Source organism: Scleropages formosus, chromosome 4, assembly GCF_900964775.1.
Source record: "Scleropages formosus chromosome 4, fSclFor1.1, whole genome shotgun sequence".
NCBI lineage: Eukaryota > Metazoa > Chordata > Actinopteri > Osteoglossiformes > Osteoglossidae > Scleropages > Scleropages formosus.
In genome coordinates this window covers 24,339,789-24,360,983 of record NC_041809.1, presented here as the reverse complement: position 1 = coordinate 24,360,983, position 21,195 = coordinate 24,339,789, and the positions used below count along the sequence as shown (strand labels likewise).

Here is a 21,195-nt window from a genome sequence, read left to right as displayed (position 1 = left end):
GCCAACGATCCTTGGGGAGCTTTGACTTTGAAGCGATTTGGGAACCACGTTTGACCTTCGGTATGAAAAGAGCAACACTTGAGGATGTTGAGTTCTTACGCCGTCTTCTAGGACTAGAGTGCCTCCTCCTTGCTTGACTGCGATGCAGCCGCTTCAACGGACACCTTACAGCTGCAGCTCATTGGACCCTTGGGTGGAATGCTGTTGCAGACGACAGTGAACCAGATTAAACTTGCTACTCCCCTTTATTAAAAAGCTCCATTAAAGATGCATGGCAAGTGGAGCAGGGAGTCTCCTGGTCTGCGCGATGCGTTGGACTTGTGCTCCGGCTCTCAAAATGGCATCCCAAGCAAGAGGTCCTCAATTATTAATGTGCATACAACCGTAGCTGAAGTGCCTTGCCTTGGTTGCCAGTACCAATAAATGCAGAGTTGTTTTTTAATCTATTTTTAATATGCTTATTAAGCATAGATCTGGTTGGTTGAAGATTCTCTTTGGTGCTGTGGGTTTTGCAGGAGCTTTAGTTTTCCAGCCTTAGGGATTTCTTACATGTATGAGCCATACCCCTGGGCACTGTGGTGCTCCTGGAGTAAAAACCACATTAACCCGTTATCTAATCGGAGTTATGGCTTATGCCTGCATAATATACTGTATTCACCATTAAGTGGCTGTTGTTGGTGCTCATGCGTAGTAGAAGTAAGTAAAAACGTGTAGTGTCTGCACACACACATTGTCTGAACCGCTTGTCCCATTCGGGGTCGCGGGAAGCCGGAGCCAAATCCGCCAACACAGGGCGTAGGGCCGGAGGGGGAGGGGACACACCCAGGACGGGACGCCAGTGTGTTGCAAGGCACCCCTAGCGGGACTCGAACCCCAGACCCACCGGAGAGCAGGACCCGGTTCAACCCACTGCGCCACCAAGCCCCCGACTTGTAGCGTATTGATTCACAATAAATATTACACACTCCACCCCCGTTTGGCGAAGATGCTCTTGTCTACCTGCAGGGGATGTAACTCCTCGCTGTTTCCTGGCAATATGGGTGCGTGGCAAGTCGCGGTGTCCAAGTCCACCCCCATACCTTCTGATCGCGGGAGAAAGGACAATCCGCACAGCCTTGAAGGTCTGAGGGCGAGGATGCAGGAGATGGATCGAGGCGCCACCAATAAACTCTGCATTTGATGGTGCACCGGAAAAGCAGCGAGCTCTGAAGGAATGAAGCCCTGTGCGCCCCCGCCCCCCCCAGCGCTCCTGTGCTTATGTAATTAGTGACCGTCACATTGGTTCCATGACGGCTGTGGATTAGTTGCGAGGAGTCCGACTATGTGTGTGTCTCTCAGCGCAGCTTACGCGTCATTTATTGGCTTAGCACATACGCATAGCAGAGTGACTCTTACGGTATTAGTCTTACAAGACTCAAAGTAACAGAAAAGTACCAGAACTGCCTTGCCTCTATTGCACTCTTACCGGTTGCAGCAGCGGGATCTGTGTGTTTCTCGTTTCCTTATCGTTACCACATGTGTTTATGGGGTGCTTGTCTAGGGCCAACAGGGCAAGCAGGGTTTCTGGGGTGTGGTGCGGTGCCTCCTACATTTACATTTATTTATCAGACACTTTTCTCCAAAGCAACTTCCAACAAACTCTATGTAGTGTCATCAGCCCACACACCTTATTCACCGAGGTGACTTACACTGCTAGATACACTACTTACACTGGGTCACTCATCCATACATCAGTGGAACACTCTCTCTGTCACTCACACACTATGGGAGAACCAGAGCAGCATGTCTTTGGACTGTGGGAGGAAACCAGAGCATCCGGAGGAAACCCGCACAGGGAGAACACGCAAACTCCAGACAGACCGAGTGGGGATCAAACTCACGTTCTCTCGCACCACCCAGGCGCCGTGAGACAACACTGCTACTCGCTGTGCCACCGTGCCTCCTAGCCCCCCCTTTTCATTCTGTCCTGTGGTCTTTTTTTTTTTTTTTTTTTTTTTTTTTTATTATTGTCTGCCAGCAGTCCTGGTGCAGTCGAGCTCAATCCCTCGTTTCGGAAAACATCATTCAGAAATGGCGGTGACCCAGGAACGTCAGCGGTTCTTTGAAGCGATTCGGCACGTGCCTCAAAACACCTTGGTCCACGAGGCTCGCCGTGCCCCAGCCCCCAGCCCCCGCAGTCCCGTACCGCGAAGATGAATGTTATCTGTGTAGCGACGGGCCCGAGCGTGACGTTATCGGCATCCTGGCTTCATGTCGCCGTCACGGAGGGAAGCGTCGGACGTTTCGGAGCGCAGCCTACGAACCTTAAGAGCCCTTGCGCGAACGGGCCCTTGTGCGCGGGGTGCAAACGGCTTTTGTTTTAGCAAGGCTGTTTCAATCCCCGTGCATTTATTAGTGTTGTTTAAGTTGATTGCCCCTAGTGAAAGCTTCTGCATCAGCGCTTTTCATTAACGTGCTTCGTTTTCCATTCCAGAGTGACCTTGCAGTGTCTTAGTTCTCGCTGCTCAATGACATGAGTGTAAAACTTGACCCCTGACCCTTGAACCCGGGCCTGAGAAGCACAGGGCGCGTCATGCGGAACCGGAGCCCGCCTTGCGAGCATCCTGCAGAGCCGGCACGGTGACTCGCTGTACGCCGCTCCCTTTGTTGTCAAGTGGGCATGCTGGGGGTGGGTGCCAAAGAACTGCGGAGCCACCGTGGCAGCGGCAGCTCATTTGCAGGTCGCAAAGGGTGGAGATCTGGGTGACTCGGTATAATTCGTAGAGGAACAGCAATATCGCAGCGATGGCATTCTGTTCCTGGGGGTTGGAAATGAGGCCAATTATGCTTTTTATCGTGCAAGTGCCGTTTAGGTTGTTGGCAAAGACCGGTGAAGTCCAAGTGTCTATCATCCCACGTGTTTCAAGCGGCTTTTAATAGCGCGTGGCTTTACGTTACGAGTGTTTTTTCTGTTTTTTTTTTTTTTTTCCCCCCCTCCCTCGTTTTTTCATTTGACTCTAATGTCCTCTTGGATGCAGAAGAAATTTCTAATGAGAGTGTTTTGCCATTGTGCCAACTTTTATAGTTCTACACGAGTTCTTATCAAATAATATGGATCTATGCCTGATCCTCACAACAAATTTGCTCTTGTTTGCAAATGAGTTTAACATGAGACAAAATGCTGGAGGTGAGTAAGAGTCTCCTGGCCTCACTGCAGCCTGGAGATCTCCTGCTCCTGCAGTCCCCGCACGCACGAGCTTGAGAACCAGCTGCAGCCTGAAAAAGGTCTGCGACCCTTGTGGCCTGAAGCAGCCAAGTGCAGGAAGATCCACTGCGGTTTCAGATTTTCCTTGGTCTGCGTTGCCGGGAGCGCTCTGCCTGCCAGGGGAGCAGTTAATGGCAGGCCTCGGGGTTGTTCTTTTTCGTCCTTCGTAACTGCAGATGAGACGCTGCAACTTGCTGTTTTCAACAGCCACCGTTCGAATCTCCGGATGACTGTTTGGGAGAGATAGTGGTTCAGACAGTAGCCTACAATAGGATATGAATATTGGCTTTCTGTAGGAGGATCAGCATGAAAGAACTTGTATGTGAAAAATATAAAAGCTAAGCATCGTAATGATAATTGGTTTTTTTAAGCACTTTCCATGGGGGAGACTTTCGTAGTCATAATTGTGCGACAGTTTTGCAAATTAATTATTAAAGGATAAGATGACTGAGTTGAACGGTTCAGTTTAGAAGAACTGGAAATTAATTGTGAGGTTGCCAGTAACGGTATTATGCACGTGTAAATCTTGACGGCAAAGTAAACCTCAGGAAGGACTTAAAGGTGTATCAGGAGTTCGTGATTGATATTTTGGAAAAATGAGGGGAAAAAAATCAATTTTTGATGTTCTGCGATGGGATATAGTGCAGTTGGTTGTTGCGAAGAAGTCTTCTAATTGGTGCTTTCGATGATGGAGGGATGAGGAAAGCTCGATGACTAGGTGACACTCAGGGCACAGTCTAGAGGGTGGTGAGGTTAAAGTTTGCGAAAGGATAATTGAGAATTTGGAGAAGGAACAGTTGGTGGGGGGTCTAAAGGTGGTCTAAAGCATCTGTCTAAACGAGATGAAACAAATTCGATCAGATGGTAGAGCATAGATATTGTCCCTCATTTGTGTGCTGCGTGAAGTTTTCTGGGTTCTAGCCCACAAACGCCTGAATACTTTTTTTTTTTTTTTTTTTTTTTTTTTTTTTTTTTTTTAAACCCTCTTCTCTAAAATTCTTTGGCCGATTGTAATGACGCAGACTTCCACAGGCTGGTAATCCCATACACATCATCCAAAAACAAGATGTTTAATTACTCGGCAGCCCGCCTTCACAAGCTGTGCGCTACATTATCTTAATTAACATGATGCAAGTGGAAGAGTTAATTCAATAATGGATCAGAGATTGTCTGTGCTGGCAAACTCACTTAAGTCTTCGATTATTAACAGCCCAAAGACATAAAAGAATCAATGAATTAAAATCGAGGCTGAGCCAATGTAATGTTGGGAGCAAAATTGTTAAGTCAATATGTTAGATGGTGGGGATAAATGAAATACGCGATGCTTCTTGCGAAGCACGCTACTGAAAGAGTTCAGGGTCCGTACCGCGTTACCCATCACCGACCGCCACGTTTACTCGCGAGTCTGCATGTTCAGAGCCTTTCGGGGACAGATGTCTGTTCCGCCTCCACAGAGCACGTTTAAGTTCAAGTCGGAGAGCGACATCCATCTGGCCGAGCACCACAAGCAGGTGCTTTACGACGGAAAGCTGGCTAGCAGCATCTCCTTCACCTACAATGCCAAGGCCACTGATGCCCAGCTCTGCCTGGAGTCCTCGCCCAAGGAGAACCCCTCCATCTTTGTGCACTCGCCCCACGCTCTCATGCTGCAGGTCAGTTGGTGCCTCGCCACCTCGTTCGCACGCCCTGTACGCTATCATTCACCCTTATTTGTGTAAAGAACGGCCTGAGTCCACAGACTAAAGCCTTGCTTAGAATCTCTACTCACTCGAGTATTAAATGTTTCCTTTTAGCTGTCACCAAATAAATGTTTCCACTTTTTTTCTACATTTCTTACAGCAGAGATATTAAAATATGTGATACGTTCCGATGAGTTTTTTTTTTTTTTTTTTTTTTTTTTTCTTTACATTGTTATTGGACAAGTTAACAAATAGACAAGACGGCTAACTTGCATGTATGGCGGTGTGTGTGTGTGTGTGTGTGTGTGTGTGTGTGTGTGTGTGTGTGTGTGTGTGTTTGCACCTCTGTGACCCCTTCTTTACATGCAGGATGTGAAGGCTATCGTGACCCACTCCATCCACAGCGCCATCCACTCCATTGGTGGCATCCAGGTGCTCTTCCCACTCTTTGCACAGCTGGACTTCCGCCAGCAGAATGACAGCCAGGTGGAGACCACCGTGTGGTGAGTTTGCTCTGGTGAAAGATGGGCAAGCGAAGGCTTTTTTTTTTATTATTATTATTATTATTTTAAAAAAGCGTCCCAGTAGAATCTCCTTGAATGTCACGTCGCTCATTTTGAAGGATGTTGTGGATGTGCTATTGTTCAGTAAAGTGTTTTCTGCCAAATAAAAGAAAAGTTCTTCATACATATGCAATGAAGAGGTCATTGGGGTCCCTGCTCTCTTGGCCAGTAATGTCACTCAGCCTCTAAGCAGTAGTGGGTTTAAATAGGAGTGGCTGAGATTAGAGTCCCCGTTGCAGAGCAGGATTCCATCATGGACCGAGCGACATGAGTCTGATGGGACGCTGGACCACTCCTGGTAATCTGTGTCTACAGGCCCTGCATTACCTTCCTTTAGGATCTGTGTTAACAACAAGTAACAGAGCTTACCTTAACGTTGCATGGTGAGGCCTTGAGCGGAGAATCAGGGTCGTTTCAGAGAGGCACAGGTGTGAACGGTGTTTGTACCAGTCACTGTACTGGGTTCTTAATGCTCTTTCCCTGCATGCTGACATTTTCGAAGTATATATGAAAGCTGAGGATTCATCACAGAACGGATCTGAGTAACAGAGGAAGACCTGTGAAGTATCTTCTTAATTAAGGGTCTTTTTGGAACGTAAGGGATTGGAAGATGAAGGCTCTGAGTTGGTTGGTGCAGCATGTTAAGCACAAGGAGGTAGTGATCAGAAGAAGCCAGAGGCCTCATGGTGAGCCCAGCAGGGGACTGAGAACCGGAGGGGAGCTGTTGTAGCCTCACCGCCCAGGACTGTTGGGCCAGTGGGACTGGAAGAGACAGCTGGGCTGATTCCAAAGCGAGAGCCTGATCAGGGTACGAATCGGGATGAACCTCCCCAGCAGTCCTTGTAGGGGCGGAGCTGATGGAAGAGGGTCTCCACCTTCCCACCTGCATTTGAGCTCCAAACCCCGTTCTGCAAGACTCTTGGGGTCCTGGGGAAGCGCTTCGCTCCGCTGCGGCTCCGGGTCTCGTTATCAGGGCCGAGCGCGGGGAAGGAAAAGACTGCCGCGCTAAAAGGCACAGTGCTTACCGTTTGGGGAAACCATTTGGTTGCGTGGCGTGATCTAATGTAAAAGTAAGTTACCGTTAAAAGCTCAACCACGCATGACGTTCAGCTGGTCCACGGCTCTGGCGTTGGCTAATTTTCGGCTCGTTCGTCAGGTTCTAAAATGCAGCAGTGTGCGCGAGAGCTCAGTCGTGGGTTTCACCAGGCCTCAACATGCTGCCCGCTGGTATTACAAACTTGCACCATGGACTAAGGAACATTTGCCTCTGAAAAGGGACCTTTTCATATAAATAAATATTAAAGTCCTCGGTGTCTGTGCCTCAGTGTTATGATTATAATTTTGTGCTTTTTCCAAAGAATTGTTTGATCGAGGTTGTATTTTTGAATGTTTTACCCAGTAATGAGATATTGTTCCTGAAGTGATTTAATAGGTTTGTTTTATATTGCTTTGAAGCTTTTTTTTTTTTTAATATTGTTGTGCAGTCCCCTGCTATTTGTTCAGTTGATTGTATACTCTCACACCTTTAGCATTTAATCGTAATTGATTTTGGACGTTACATTAGTTGTGTGCTTTTTTTTTTTTTTTTTTTTGATCAAGTCAGCTCATTTAGCATTTCCATTTCTTGAGTACTTTAATATGGGTTTTTACGTGTTCTCATTGATTTCTGAACGTACCCCGTAGCGCTACGCTGCTCGCCTTCTTGGTGGAGCTGCTGAAGAGCTCGGTGGCCATGCAGGAGCAGATGCTGGGCGGAAAGGGCTTCCTGGTGATCGGCTACCTCCTGGAGAAGGTACCACACGCAGCCAACGCCAGATCATTGTGGGTCCGTACACGCCGGGTCAGGAGAAGCACAAAGACAGCTGACAATAGGCAGACTTCCGCTTTCCAACCAGGAGAAACGGTGTTTTCAAACATTCGGAGCAGGAAGAACGTGCTGAAGGTCCACAAAGAGTTCCATTTTCCACACAGTGAGGACCGCCAGAATTTTGGATCCTGACTCTTTCTTTGGTGCCGTTCGTGGGTACCGTGTGATGGAAAGAAAGAGACAACATACCCCTCATCATTTGGCCCAAAAGTCTTAATGCAGACATGCCCTTGGCTGTAATTGTCAGCACGGCTCTTCACATAGGTATTCTCAGTAAGTATCAGACTATATAACGGTGAAATATTTTGTTGTAAGCGGCTGCTAAATAGCGAAGGTATTGATGACCTTTGTAGTTACTGCTGCGAAGAAATCTAGATGACAGCCCCTCTGTCTCTTCCACCTGTGGGGGTCTTTTCATTTTGCTGGCTCTCCTTTCTCACTCTGGAGGAGTCTGCTGTTGAAAATGCCTTTTTGGCTGGCAGCATCACTCCCACCCAAAGGCTGCTGCTGGCGTTCCCTCATGGCCCCCTTGCTTTGCTCTCCGCCATCTGTCACCGATTTGTGTCCCTTCCCCTCCGTCTTTAGTGGCGGCGGGACCGGACGCGTTCCCCGGAGACCGTGCGAAGCCCCCTTTTTATTCCTCACGGTTAAACGTCTCATCTTCCACTAAGGGTTTTCAGCAAGTTGTGCTATAGGTACACGCATCTCAGATTTTATTGCTTTCTCTGATGTCGCTGTTCGGAGCGACACACGCGACAAAGAAAAAATGTGCGTTCCGTTTTTTCAAATCAGAATATCTTGAGGAATATTTAGTCAGCATCTCACTTAATATACGTTTGAGTTATTGTTTCGCTGACTGAAACCTCATACTCCTCCTGCCCCAACGCCAGTCTTCAAGGGTCCACATCACCCGGGCTGTTCTGGAGCAGTTCTTGTCCTTCGCCAAGTACCTGGATGGCCTGACCCATGGGGCACCTCTGCTCAAGCAGCTGTGTGACCACATCCTGTTCAATGCAGCCATCTGGATCCATACGCCGGCCAAGGTAAGGCACGGGTGCTGTGTTTCCGGCCAAACGTGCTATGAGCCGTCCCTACTCGGGCATCGCTGAATTCAGGGGTCTCTCATCTGAATCCACGCGCACCACCGTGCCTAATAGTTTCTGTTCGGATCCAGGACCCCTTCTGCTTAACTGTGCCCAGCTGTGCTCCGGTCATCACTGTGCGATGTAGCGCCGGAGCTGCGATCAGAGAGGTCATACTGAAACACAGTCCAGGCTTACAGAAGCACTCTGCTGTTCGGTATCGCTGGGTCCAAATGTGTCCGGCTGAACACAGGCGTTGATGTATTTTGTATAATCCAGGTTTACCACAGTACTTGGTAATTTCCACCTGTCCTGACACTTCCGCCTCCAACTGCGCTAGTGGAGCGCAATTCCGGTCAGGTTCTGCCGTTTTCTTAGAACCACCACGTGTTAAATTGGAGCCCTCCTTACCATTCTCCCCGGTTGCAGTGGAAATGCTTGTCGGTGTCAAGATAATTAACTTCCTGAAATAATTCATCCTTCCTAGGAAATCTTCTGCATGACAGTTCCTTTGTATATGGGTTTTTCAAGAAGTGATTTGGAGAAACAGCTTGGATGTTCACCTTAACCTGTGTGTGTGTGTGTTTGTGTGTGTGTTTGTGTTTGTGCATGTGCGCCTCTGCAGGTCCAGCTCTCCCTGTACACCTACCTCTCAGCGGAGTTCATTGGCACGGCGACCATCTACTCCACCATCCGGCGTGTGGGCACTGTGCTGCAGCTTATGCACACCCTCAAGTACTACTACTGGGCTGTCAACCCCCAGGAGAGCAGTGGCATCATGCCCAAGGGGCTGGGTAAGTACCCAAATAAAATCATTTTGGGGGAAAAAGTGAAGGTAAACTACCTGGAGTGAGACTCTTGAAGATGACAAATGTTCAAGCTGTAGTAGTGAGCTGTAAACCATTACATTTTTGACGGAGATTTAGGTTCAGATCCTGGCACGATTTAAAGTGTTCTTAGAGCCCATAGTCCATCTGGGTGGTGTAATGAGGCTTCTCCTTGCTTTTGGCTCCACTGATGACTGAGCTCTTCATTAAGGGGAATTGTGTGCGCTCATCGCCGATGATGGCCGTGGTGCCCGGGCCTTTCTGCCTGCAGTCGTTACCGTCCGTCTCTCCTCGGTGTGCCGCTCCTCTCTTGGCTCTCGTGTTGGTTCTGAGTTTCGACAAATCAAAAGTGTGCAAGCGCATACCCGCTGCAACTGCTTAAATAAGATTTTTGGGGCTAGGAAGAGCTGCTAACATCAGTTAATGCTGTAGTGTGTGAGTGCGAGTTCCAAGAAGCTGTAGCTGAGATCGTGAATAGGGGTGCGCAATTTGCTGTACGTTTCGACGGAGCGCTCGGGAATTTTTCTGTTTCTCCTGCATATCGCGTTTTTCATTGGGGGACAGAGGGACTACGGTTCGGGAAGCGCCGCACTGCATCGTGGGATCTTGCGGCAAATCCGGGCCGGTTTGCATTTATCTGTCCGTCCAGTGGCAATTTCGAGAGCGCAAAGGGGGTGGTTGAGGGACGGTTCCAGGAGACCCGGAAGGTTCCTGCCGATTAACAAGTGAAAATTGTCACGGCGCACTGACTCGCCGCCTCCTCCATCAAGCTCATCTCCCGGGCGTCTGAACTGCGAAGATCAAACGCAGAATATTTAAAGTTCGGTGTCCCCCCCCCCACCGTTGCCATTAATACAGCTCCGATATGGAAAGTTTCCATGTCTCGAGACTCGGATAGCCGTAGCCTACATGCGTAGTGCCATGCCAGGGCAAATCGTTGAGTGCTTTGACTCCTGAGCAACGCTCCCACTTTTGATGATACATCTGGACTTGGTTTCTACAGATGACTTAAACTGGCCGCAAAACCTTCGCTGAGGAGGTTGGACCCCTTCAAAGCGCACCTCATGCGTCTACTCTTGTTGCTATTTGAAATCATACCCACCAACGTATGCGTTTGATTCACTGTGACGCTCATTCTAGAAGGATTTCACCAGACCAGTTGCTGATTTGCTCACTCTGCTCACTTGTACACAAAGGCACTGTTTTGGGGTTTACGTTACATTTAAACTTATTCAACGATGTGACATTTTTCTCCAAAGCGACTGACGATGTGAAGCTACATATAGTTATTTACCCATTTATACAGGTGGGTAATTTTCCTGGAGCAATGGAGGGTAAGTACCTTGCTCAAGGGTTCTATAGATGGAGGTGGGAATCAAACCTGCAACCTTTGAATGTTTTATACCTTAAATACAGCTGTAATCTGAAGAGGATTGAGATGTTTGTGGTAATTTTCAGTATAGTAATTGCTTGGTTAATGTCAAGATGAGGGACAAAAAAACACTGCCGTGAGTAGCTGCAAAATGCTTAGTTTGTGGCATGAAGGGCTGTAGTTATTTTGGTATAAATTGATTCAAATAACACTACACATTAATAACAGTTGCAAAAGAAATTAAAAAAAAAAATTGTGTAATTTACATTCTGTCATTTCATGTGGAGCCTTCCGTAAAGAAGATTATAATTTACGTTTTAGGTATTTGGAAACATTTAATACTGTAAGTATTGATATATTGTGTCATAGACCTGTAAACGGCGCACATGTGCGAGTTGTGCCCCCTCCACTAAGGCTAGAATTTGCGGTACGTCACGCAGATTCAGCTGTAGATGTAAGCATTAACGTAAACAAATATATGAGCGTTAGTGAAGATGGTCCAAAACAGCATGTGCGTTAATGTGGCTCATCGTTGACCGCATACAACGTTATCCCTTCCATGACGTATTGTGTAAAATTGTTTGGTTGGTTTTGTCTTAGAGGACCATATGGTGCTCAGCTGCCTCTGATAGTGGCTGGATGTGACATGAGTCTCCGAAGACGGGGGCTTTAGAGGGCGTCGTTGGCTGGAGACGACGGGGGTCTCTCTCTGTCTCTGGATGCTTCCGTGGATTCTCTCGATCCGTGTGCTGTTTTTAGCTTCCGTCTGTGTGACCGAGTTATTGTTTGTTTGTTATACCCCCCCCTTCTCCCCAAACCCTCATTTCCATCCTTTTTGTCCTGGAAATGACTGACTACACTAACAGCCTCAGAAAGGGAGGGGAAAAAAAAGGAAGGTGATAATGAAGAGCTCAATTATAGCACCAAACAGGGACTTTTTTTTTTTTTTTTTTTTTTTTAAATAGAGTTGTTTCAGGTGCATCGGTTTGTTCTGGACTCGTGTGTAGGTGTGCGTGTTCCTGAAGAGCTCGACGGGGGGATTTGGATTTAAAACGATACGTCATTCATAGAGGTGAATTGCCGCGCGCCTACACGGAGGAACGCGCAAGCAGACTGGCGCACGGGGACGACACCTTGATAAGGGCAATAGCGGGAACGGTGTTCTTGTTTGGCACTTTTTTTTTTTTTTTTATGCGAAGAGCCACTAAAGCTGTTTTTCCCACAGGTCTTTGACCAAGCACGTCTAGGAAGAGACTGCGGCATGTCGTCGTAAAGGGATTCTTCAGTCTCCTCCTGCCTTTTTTTTTTTTTTGTGTCACGAGCATAAAATCCTCTTGAATACACACACACACATTTTCTGAACCGTTTGTCCCATACGGGGTCGCGGGGAAGCGGAGCCTACCCGGCAACACAGGGCGTAGGGCCGGAGGGGACACGCCCAGGACGGGACGCCAGTCCGTCGCAAGGCACCCCAAGCGGGACTCGAACCCCAGACCCACCGGAGAGCAGGACCCAGTCCAACCCGCTGCGCCACCGCACCCCCTCCTCTTGAATATTTATTCCAAAACGAGTACTTTTCTTAAAAGTCCTCCGGGACTCAATCCAACGACCTCTTGGTCACAGACTCCCATTGCAGAGCAGCCAGCCAGCCAGCAGCTGTCACTGTCCAGTGTCCGCACAAGGTGCAGCAGGCTGGAACTGTACTGCTTCCCGATCTTCCTTCTCCCTCGGAGCCTTACCGGTGCCTCCCGCCGCCGCTACCCTTCGGATCCCTCCTCCTGCTCGCCAGAGGCGGAAATCGAGCAGCCTCGCAGTGCGCAAACTGCGGTCTCACCCTTGCGCGCCGCAAATCGGCGCTTTCTAATTTCACGTAGCTGTGCGACTCAACACAGATCCATTTGGATTAAGAGTTATTCTGGGGTTGTTCTCTGATAAGAGTGATTTAGTGGCTCTTGGTGCAGCGCAGCGCAGCACCTGGACCCTCGTGGATAAGAGCGTGTGCGTTGCGCGCTGCCTCATTCGCTGCAGCAAACCTGGAGTTTTGAATCCCTGACATTGTCACTGAAGACTTTTCTCGGGGGGGGGGCTTAATGGCATCACCGATTCACTCGTGTCCGTCTCGCCGAACGCTAGTACTTATTGGGTCTCGGAGTCCGGCTTGAGGGCATCGGTCGATCTCGGGGTCGCTCTCGCATCCGCTCCGAGGGTGACCTTCTCCAGATGTGAAAATCCCGAGCGCTGTCTAATGGTCATCCTTTCCCTCTATTGTTAGCACTTGCGGTCTGCCTTGGGATTTTTTTCTCGCTTGTTTTCATGCCAAATGAGTGCCTCTAGGTGCCGTATTGATTGTCTCGCTGCAGCGGTTCCTCAGAGAAAAGACAAAGGAGTGTTTTCCCCCTCTCCCTGCGCTTTTATCTGCTCTGTTTTATGTTTTATTCCTTGTCCCTCTTGCTCTTGTCGCATTGGAATGAGGGGTCTCTGGCAGGCTGCCTTCAGCTGCTGAGCTTTCTGTGGGCTTCTCACATTGCCTCTCTATAGTTACGCGTGCTCCTTATACTAGTGTTCCTCTTTTGTTCTTGTTCGTTAGGGCGGCCAGGGGTGTGGGGGTGTCGAACGCGGTCCCCGTCGGTGAATATTTACCTTTTTCTTTTGGAAAGCTGGATTTTGTGTCCTTTGTTGCTTTGAATGGTCATGATGCGATTTTGATGGTTACGTGGGGTAGGGCGGCACGGTGGCACAGCGAGCAGCGCTGCTCTCTCTCACAGCGCCCGCGTGGTACGCAAGGATGTCGGTTCGATCCCCGCTCAGTCTGTGCGGGGTTTGTATGTCCTCCCCGTGTCTGCGTGCTTCGGTTTCCTCCGGGCGCTCTGGTTTCCTCCCACACTCCGAAGACATGCTGCTCAGGTTCCCCCATAGTGTGCGAGTGACACAGAGAGAGCGTGTTCCACTGATATATGGATGAGTGACCCAGTGTAAGTAGTGTACCTAGCAGTGTAAATCACCTTGCTGAATAAAGTGTGCGGGCTGGTAACACTACATAGAGATCATTGGAAGTCGCTTTGGAGAGAAGCATCTGCTAAGTGAATAAATGTAAATGTACATGGTTGCCCAACGAGGTCCAGCTGGTATGTAACCTTGTTTGCCGTGTCCCTGCAGATGGGCCTCGGCCTTCCCAGAAGGAGATCATATCGTTGCGAGCTTTCATGCTGCTGTTCCTCAAACAGCTCATCCTGAAGGTACGGCCCGCGTCCTCTCCGCCATCGCGCTGCATATTTCATACGGTCGGAAGAGACGCTTAATCTGCGACGCAGATTGCTTGTTTGTTTATTTATGCCTTTTACTGGGGGTGTCGTTGGCGATTTGTTTCAGTTTTCTTTTTCCCATGCAGACAACTTAAAGATTGATGGGGTGAAATTGTACTGGCATTTTTTTTTTTTTTTAAATTAAAAAGCAAAGGTTTCTCCCTTCCTGTCGGTCACTGCCTAGGAGCGTGTGGCTCAGCACAGAGTCTGGTTTTATTTAGCCTGGGCTGTTGTCCTGTTTTCCAACAATGTGGTTGCTTAGCATCCGTTCTCTTCATTACACCAAACTGATTTCCCAGCACTGGGTGCTCTTGCGATTTACCGCCCCCCCCTCCCCACAATCCCCCACCCGCCCCTCTGACAACAGTACGAAACGACACAACGGCTGCCTAAGGCCGTGACGGAGATAATGCGCTTTTAAACACAGAAATGTAAACACATTTCAGTGCCAGATCGCATCGGAAGTCTGAAGTCGCCCGACCGCGGCTTCCATCTATGCCGATTTCTCCGAACGATCACGGTGCATAATTTAAAGTTTTCAAAGACAGAAAAAATTAAACGGGAAGTTTGCCGGATATTAAGAAAATCGAGCTAAATCGGTCCGTAGGGAAATATTATCTCACAGAGGCATCCTTAGCTCCTCTCAAATAATAAAAATTAACATCGGCGGATCGCCGTGTCTTCGGGAAACGGGTGCACTTTGACACCTGCAAAAATAGTCACCTTTCGTGTTTTCTCACGTATCTTTTATATACGTAGCGATGGTGCAAAAATGCATTTTAATCCGTCTGCTGCTGCTTCTCAGGATCGTGGTGTGAAAGAGGACGAGCTGCAGAGCATACTGAACTATCTGTTGACCATGCACGAGGTAAAAGCCCATTACTATTTCCCGGCGCACCTCTCTGTGTCTCATTTCGTGTCTTTTGCCCATCGGTTTGCAGCGAACTGCCAATGTTCTCTTCCAACGTCTCGGAAATATTGCTTGAATGTCGACGAGGGGAATTATTCTTAACCTCTATGGGTGCAAGAATAAAATGTGCAATAATGACATGTGCAATAACCATCAGAGCATTAATATTATTATTATTAACATTAACCATCAGCCTGTTAATATTACTATTAACAGTATTATTGTAGCCTTTACTGTGTACTTTGTGTGTATTGTTTTTTTTATTCCTGCCCCCCCCCTTAAAGTATTTGCTCCCCTCCTTTTTTTAATAGTATTTCCTCCTTTTTTTAGTATTTACTCCCTCTTTTACTGTAGTTATTGTATTTATTGTATTATTTTAGCTTTATTTATTGAAGTTTTAGAGTATTTATTGTGTACACCTTGTTTTTACGTTTGACTCTCTCAGCATCGCTCAAGAATTCCTATGTGCCCGGACCACGCGTACGTGTACAAATGGCGAAATAAAGTTCTATTCTATTCCGTTCAGTCCGACAATGAACGATGAATGTTAGGGAGGCGCTGCGAGTAACGTTACCTAGACTGCATTTCCCTTGCAACTGGCCTCCTTGTCCTCTGTTGCCCTCTATAGGATGAGAATATCCATGATGTTCTCCAGCTCCTTGTGGCGCTCATGTCTGAGCATCCCGCCTCCATGATCCCCGCCTTTGACCAGAGGAACGGAATACGGTAAGTTCTCATGGGACGAACGGAGGATAAAAGCGCACGTGTTGCGAGCGGACTACTTTGTCCAATGCCAGCGTTCGAGTCCCAAACAGTCCCTTTTGTACGTCTTCACTGTTCAGGGTCATCTACAAGCTGCTGGCCTCCAAGAGCGAGAGCATTCGGGTGCAGGCGCTCAAAGTCCTGGGGTACTTTCTCAAGCACCTGGGCCACAAGTGAGTAATTAAGGCCCGACACAGATGCTGTTAGGACTTCACCGGCTCCTGCTGCAGGGAATTGTCCTGTTTTTTTTTTTTTTTTTTTTTTTTTTTTTTTTACATTATTATGTACTGAGACTCAGTCACTTGTTTTTTAAATAATAACTCCGTTAAACTCTTTCATCTATGAGGAATTTAAATATGCATGCGGAGGATTTGCATTTTTATAATAGAGTTACAATGAAAACTTGAGTAAACAAAATTTGTGGAAATCTGAGTAAACACGCAAGTCAATAAAGTGGGTCATGTATAAGTCTTCAGCTGAAATGGTGTGTTTTGCGTGGGCCACGTTAGCTGTTAGCTGTCTCGATCCTCTCGTTCCTCTGGGGGGGGGGTTCTGGACGTGCTCCCGAAGGCGGTGTCGGCAATGAGAAGAAACGGAGGCGAGCGATGAGGGTTCCGTCCCTACCACTGAGCGCACAGCTGGAGCACAGAGCCAAACACCTGTATCTCCTGGCCAGGGTAGAGCTCTGCCGGAGATCCCGTCACCAAGGAATGGCCACGCGGACACGTGGACACCGTGGACTGACACTTACATCAACCTACTCAACTACGCGCTCATCGAAAAATTGCCTTTGTGCAATTTTTCTCAAACGGAGCGTTTCTGGGCACCCTATAAATCATCGCGTGCTTTTAGTCAGATCTTTTTCAGAGCTCCGCTGTCACTCAAATTACTCATCCTTCATTCCTAGTTCTTCAGCTTAATTTCCCATCAGTCACAGACCAGATTCCGTCACAAACCTTATGGGACTTGCGTGGCTTTGTAACATTAAGTACGTTTTATGCAAATGGGGGGCATGAAACTGCAGCTTTATTAGCCAGTCCAACTCGAGAGTTGCTTGAGTTGCTTCAGTGCATTGGCTTGCATTTAAATTAAATTTATTGCTTTTACTGGTTCTTCAGTGCCGTGGCTGTTGAGGCAAATGCTGCAGACGTACTTATAATGGACACTTGAATAAAAAATATTTTTTCAGGCATCAACTTGTGCATGTCAGAGTGGGGCGAATGAAAGGCTCTCTACCCGCACGTCTTTCTTCCGCATTGACACGTTTCCCTTTGAGTGTGTGAAGGCATTACAAAGGGCTTAATTTAGCAAACTTTAAAGGCATCCAGGAATTCCAGACTGCTGGAGTCTGCAGCAGTAATCATGTTGTTTTGTTTATTAATGGATTACTGGGGTGAAAAATGTGTCACAGCCGCAGAAGTTACCGGTGTATTTTCTTGCGGCACCCGTCCGCCGCTCTGAAGCAGGCTAAGCCTGTCAACGGCTCACGCCTACAGTGGCGACAGCAGCTCCATGCTGGTGGCTTCGTTGCTCCTTGAGATGTTCTTCTTGACAGCTCGCTGTAAAACCACAACGCAGCCTTGTTTTTGAGTAACGGGCTGCTGTGCTGCATGCGGAAGTGATCAGTCCTCCTTTAGTCGCCAGGAGGAAGGAGATGGGCTGAAGGTCTGGACCTTCGAACACGTCTCACTTTGCCGCTGTGTTCATATTCTAAATTGAAAGTATTTAATTTGACTCTTAATAGATTGTTACCTCCTGGATTTCTGGTCATTTCGGAAGGCTATTCCAACAGCACCAGGGGAGTCTGTATACATCCGGATAATACTCGCATAGGACGAGCTGGACGGAAGAGATGTTGGCGTCCGATTTCCTGCTCAAGCATGTTAACGGAATGCTTTGTGAGCCGAACTTTATGTCTGTGCTGTATGTGTATGCCCTCTGCTTGCATAACAGATACAGCCATCCACAGCAGGACTGTTCAACTTCCATCCAGGAAGTGTGAGTCTTAAAGGTGCAAACCCAGCAGTGAATCTCCGCATTCAACTTGGTGTCTTTATTGAGCTCTAAGCAGCGTAAAAGCGATGTGGAAATCCTGCTGTAATTGTCATCCCAGAGGGCCGCAGCGCGCGCGGGTTTTCCTTCAACCTGAGCACTCGCTCCATAATCATTTCCTTCTCTGAACTTATTCAGTGTCCTCAGTCGTGAAGTTGTTGGCTGTTAAAGGAGCTGAAAACCCTGGAGCTGCCGTGTACCCGGAGTGAGGATCTGTGGTTTAGAGCATGTGTTTCCAGGTGTGGTCCTTGAGGGGTCACACTGCTTTTTTAAAATTTTTTTAAATTTTTTTTTTTTTTTGCCCAACACCGTCTCTTAATTGCTTTGATGGAATAATTATTTGGATTGTGAGTCACCTCTCCCAATGAATCTGATGTCAGCGCAGCACTTTTTAAAATGACTAACTGAAACGTGAAACCTGCTTCTCCACAACCAGATTTTTGTCTCTCTCAGTAGCTGTTTGAACAGCATTATGTTCAGCGAAAATAAGAGGTTAAAAGCACAAAGGGGCACCCCCCCAACACACGCTCTGTCTCCTACGTTAATGTCATATGAACGAAACCTCTGTGAATTACATTTATTCAGTGTAAATGGAATTAATAATCAAGTAGAAGGATGCGGCTATAATAATGTCAGTGAAACGGTGTGAGCGGCGTAGGCAAGTGGGAACTACGTGTGATGCGGCATGGGCCTCCGGGTAAGTCACATGAACGGTTAGGAACTCTGAAGCACCCAAGTGTTGTTTTGTATGTTGTCTTTGCAGGAGGAAGGTGGAGATCATGCATACCCACAGCCTATTCACGCTGCTGGGTGAGAGACTGATGATGCACACCAACACAGTGACTGTAACAACGTACAACACCCTCTACGAGGTACGGCGATCCGTGCGGAGATCCGCGTTTCACTTTGCTTCTGCTTTCCTTTTCCATTTCGTAACATTTATCGCAATGATAATTATGAGATTCGGATATTAGTCTTTAAATTTCTAATGTGAAGTCATTTTTACAAATACAAAGTATTGAGCAGTGTAATTCTGAATAAGAGACAGCATTTCTGCATTGCTTCATCAGCTCACGTCAATCCACTCCTCCCCTCTCTTGCGTTTAAATGTTTTCCTGTTTATTCACTTGTTAACTTATCTGGTTTTCTGCCGACTTCACTTGCTAAGTTACGTCCGTGTTCATTTGCTGGGTTACATTATGTGTGTCGGTATGCAGATACGTACGTATGTGGTGTATGCATGCGTGTAATTCATTGTGTGCTGCTGCATCCGAGGTGAAATCCCCTCTGGGATTAATAAACGTTTGTTTGTTTGTTTTGTTCGTTTGTCTTTGTTCGTTCGTTCGTTCGTTTATTCGTTCGTTCAGTGACAGGGTAAAAGTTAAAGGTGTTGATGTGAGTAGTTACCATTTTCGTAACTGGTTTGTATACAGAACTGACACCTGTCTCTCACATCCCCTCTCCTACCCAACAACCCCACCTCTACAGATCCTCACAGAGCAGGTGTGCACCCAGGTGGTCCACAAGCCACACCCGGAGCCAGACTCCACAGTGAAGATCCAGAACCCAAGTACGCCATCAACTAACACCAGCGCTAAGCTGCAGACCTTCCCTCTTACAAAGCAGACCAACGTAGACGCAGTGGGGGCTGCCGCCTGGCCCAGCGTGCTTAATTTCATACCAACCAAAAGTTGGACTATAACGCGTATCTGTTGGCCTCTCTCTTAAACTTAGTCACAAAGTCAGTTCCTCTAATAATGCATTGATTTTAACTCTGAGATTTTTTTTTTTTTGTTCTTAAACAATTCTACCGTTTAAGCATTTATACACCTGAATACTTTTTCCCCTACTCAAAACAATTTGGTTAATCCTGCAGCGGATTGGTATGTTGTCCAGGGTTTACCCTTTCTAGCCTAGTGCCCCATGCTTTCGAGATATTGTTCAGAAAACTGCGACCCTGACTTGAAATATCTCGCTTAAAATCTAGACGGTTAGGATTTGAACCAGCAGCCATCTCATTGAAAGGCCACGTAACAGCCCTGCACTTCACTTAATGCTCCGCTGTGTTTGTTTGGGTGGTGCTGAAAGAAGACTAGAGGCTCTGAGTCCTGTCAGTGGCTATGCAACCCTATCATTCCAGTGATCCTGAAGGTGGTGGCCACCCTATTGAAGAACTCCACCCCCAGCGCGGAGCTCATGGAGGTCCGACGTCTCTTCCTGTCTGACATGATCAAGCTGTTCAGCAACAGCCGAGAGAACCGGCGGTGAGCGTTCAAGAACACGCTCGCAGGAGTACAGCACTGAGACATTTCGCACAAGAACACTTGACGCTTGCAGACGCAATCGCTGAAATAGAGATGTTCTGCTCCGGAACATCCCTTACCCACACGTACGCACGCAATTGTCAACATCCTGTGCTCACACACTTACTCTTTTTTGACTGTGCAGTTTTGCTACAAAATGCCCATCTGTCATGTTCTTGGTATTCTGCAGTGAGATATAGTCACTCGGGTCTTCTTAATTATAACAATAATGATTATATCTTGGGGGTGCGGTGGCGCAGTGGGTTGGACCGGGTCCTGCTTTCCAGCGAGTCTGGGGTTCGAATCCCGCTTGGGGTGCCTTGCGACGGACTGGCGTCCCGTCCCGGGTGCGTCCCCTCCCCCTCCGGCCTTACGCCCCGTGTTGCCGGGTTAGGCTCCGGTTCCCCGCGACCCCGTATGGGACAAGCGGTTCAGAAAAATGTGTGTGTGATTATATCTTTCATTTAATGGAGTGTTGCCACGGAGTTATACCGCAAAGCCTGTTTGTACTCTGTTTGTTCCTGGCGATGCTCTGTGTGTTCACTGGCGCTTGATGGCTCTGTGCACAGCTGCCTCCTCCAGTGCTCTGTGTGGCAGGACTGGATGTTCTCCCTGGGCTACATCAACCCCAAAAACCCTGAGGAGCAGAAGATCACCGAGATGGTGTACAACATCTTCCGCATCCTGCTCTACCACGCCATCAAATACGAGTGGGGCGGCTGGCGCGTCTGGGTGGACACGCTGTCCATTGCGCACTCCAAGGTCAGCACGATGGGGATCGCCGGTTTGATCAGACCCGTCCCTCCTCTGCCTACCGATCACGAATGATGTCATTTCCGAAACCTCGTTACGCATCGAGTTTTCTGGCCAAAGATTATTGAAGTAGTTTGCAGCCTGCCTGTACATTTTGACAGAATGTTGTATGAGTTTGTTGTGGAGTGTCATGGCAACATGTACAATCAACTGAATGATTCAGCTACTAGTATTCAGATACGTGATTTTCATCCCGCTCCCAGGAAGCATAACATTTACAGTTGAGCATGTACCCAAGCAGCAAATATTTTCATCACCGCACTGCCATCAATACAGCATCTACATTGATTGCCAGTAGAGGAGATTCATTTGCCGCCGACTGTTGGATCATATGCACAGAGGGCAGTTTTTAAACCAGGCTTTTAAGATGGAGTTAATGATGCAGTGTTTATTCTGCACTTACTTTTTTCCTGCGGTAT

General features: G+C 47.8%; 1 protein-coding gene across 11 annotated transcripts in view; it reads left to right on the top strand.

Annotated features, from left to right (window-relative positions):
• The window catches only part of nbeaa (neurobeachin a), a 184,897-nt gene that overhangs the window by 69,080 nt on the left and 94,622 nt on the right, over positions 1-21,195 (top strand). For all 11 annotated transcript variants that reach the window (XM_029251397.1, XM_029251396.1, XM_029251387.1 and 8 more), the window contains exons 9-21: positions 4,699-4,896; positions 5,293-5,426; positions 7,170-7,278; positions 8,244-8,396; positions 9,061-9,229; positions 13,791-13,870; positions 14,742-14,804; positions 15,475-15,572; positions 15,689-15,781; positions 18,424-18,532; positions 19,149-19,230; positions 19,801-19,924; positions 20,533-20,725. In XM_029251397.1, coding sequence (XP_029107230.1) covers positions 4,699-4,896; positions 5,293-5,426; positions 7,170-7,278; positions 8,244-8,396; positions 9,061-9,229; positions 13,791-13,870; positions 14,742-14,804; positions 15,475-15,572; positions 15,689-15,781; positions 18,424-18,532; positions 19,149-19,230; positions 19,801-19,924; positions 20,533-20,725 — 1,605 coding nt within the window. The remainder of the gene's footprint in view (positions 1-4,698; positions 4,897-5,292; positions 5,427-7,169; positions 7,279-8,243; positions 8,397-9,060; positions 9,230-13,790; positions 13,871-14,741; positions 14,805-15,474; positions 15,573-15,688; positions 15,782-18,423; positions 18,533-19,148; positions 19,231-19,800; positions 19,925-20,532; positions 20,726-21,195) is intronic.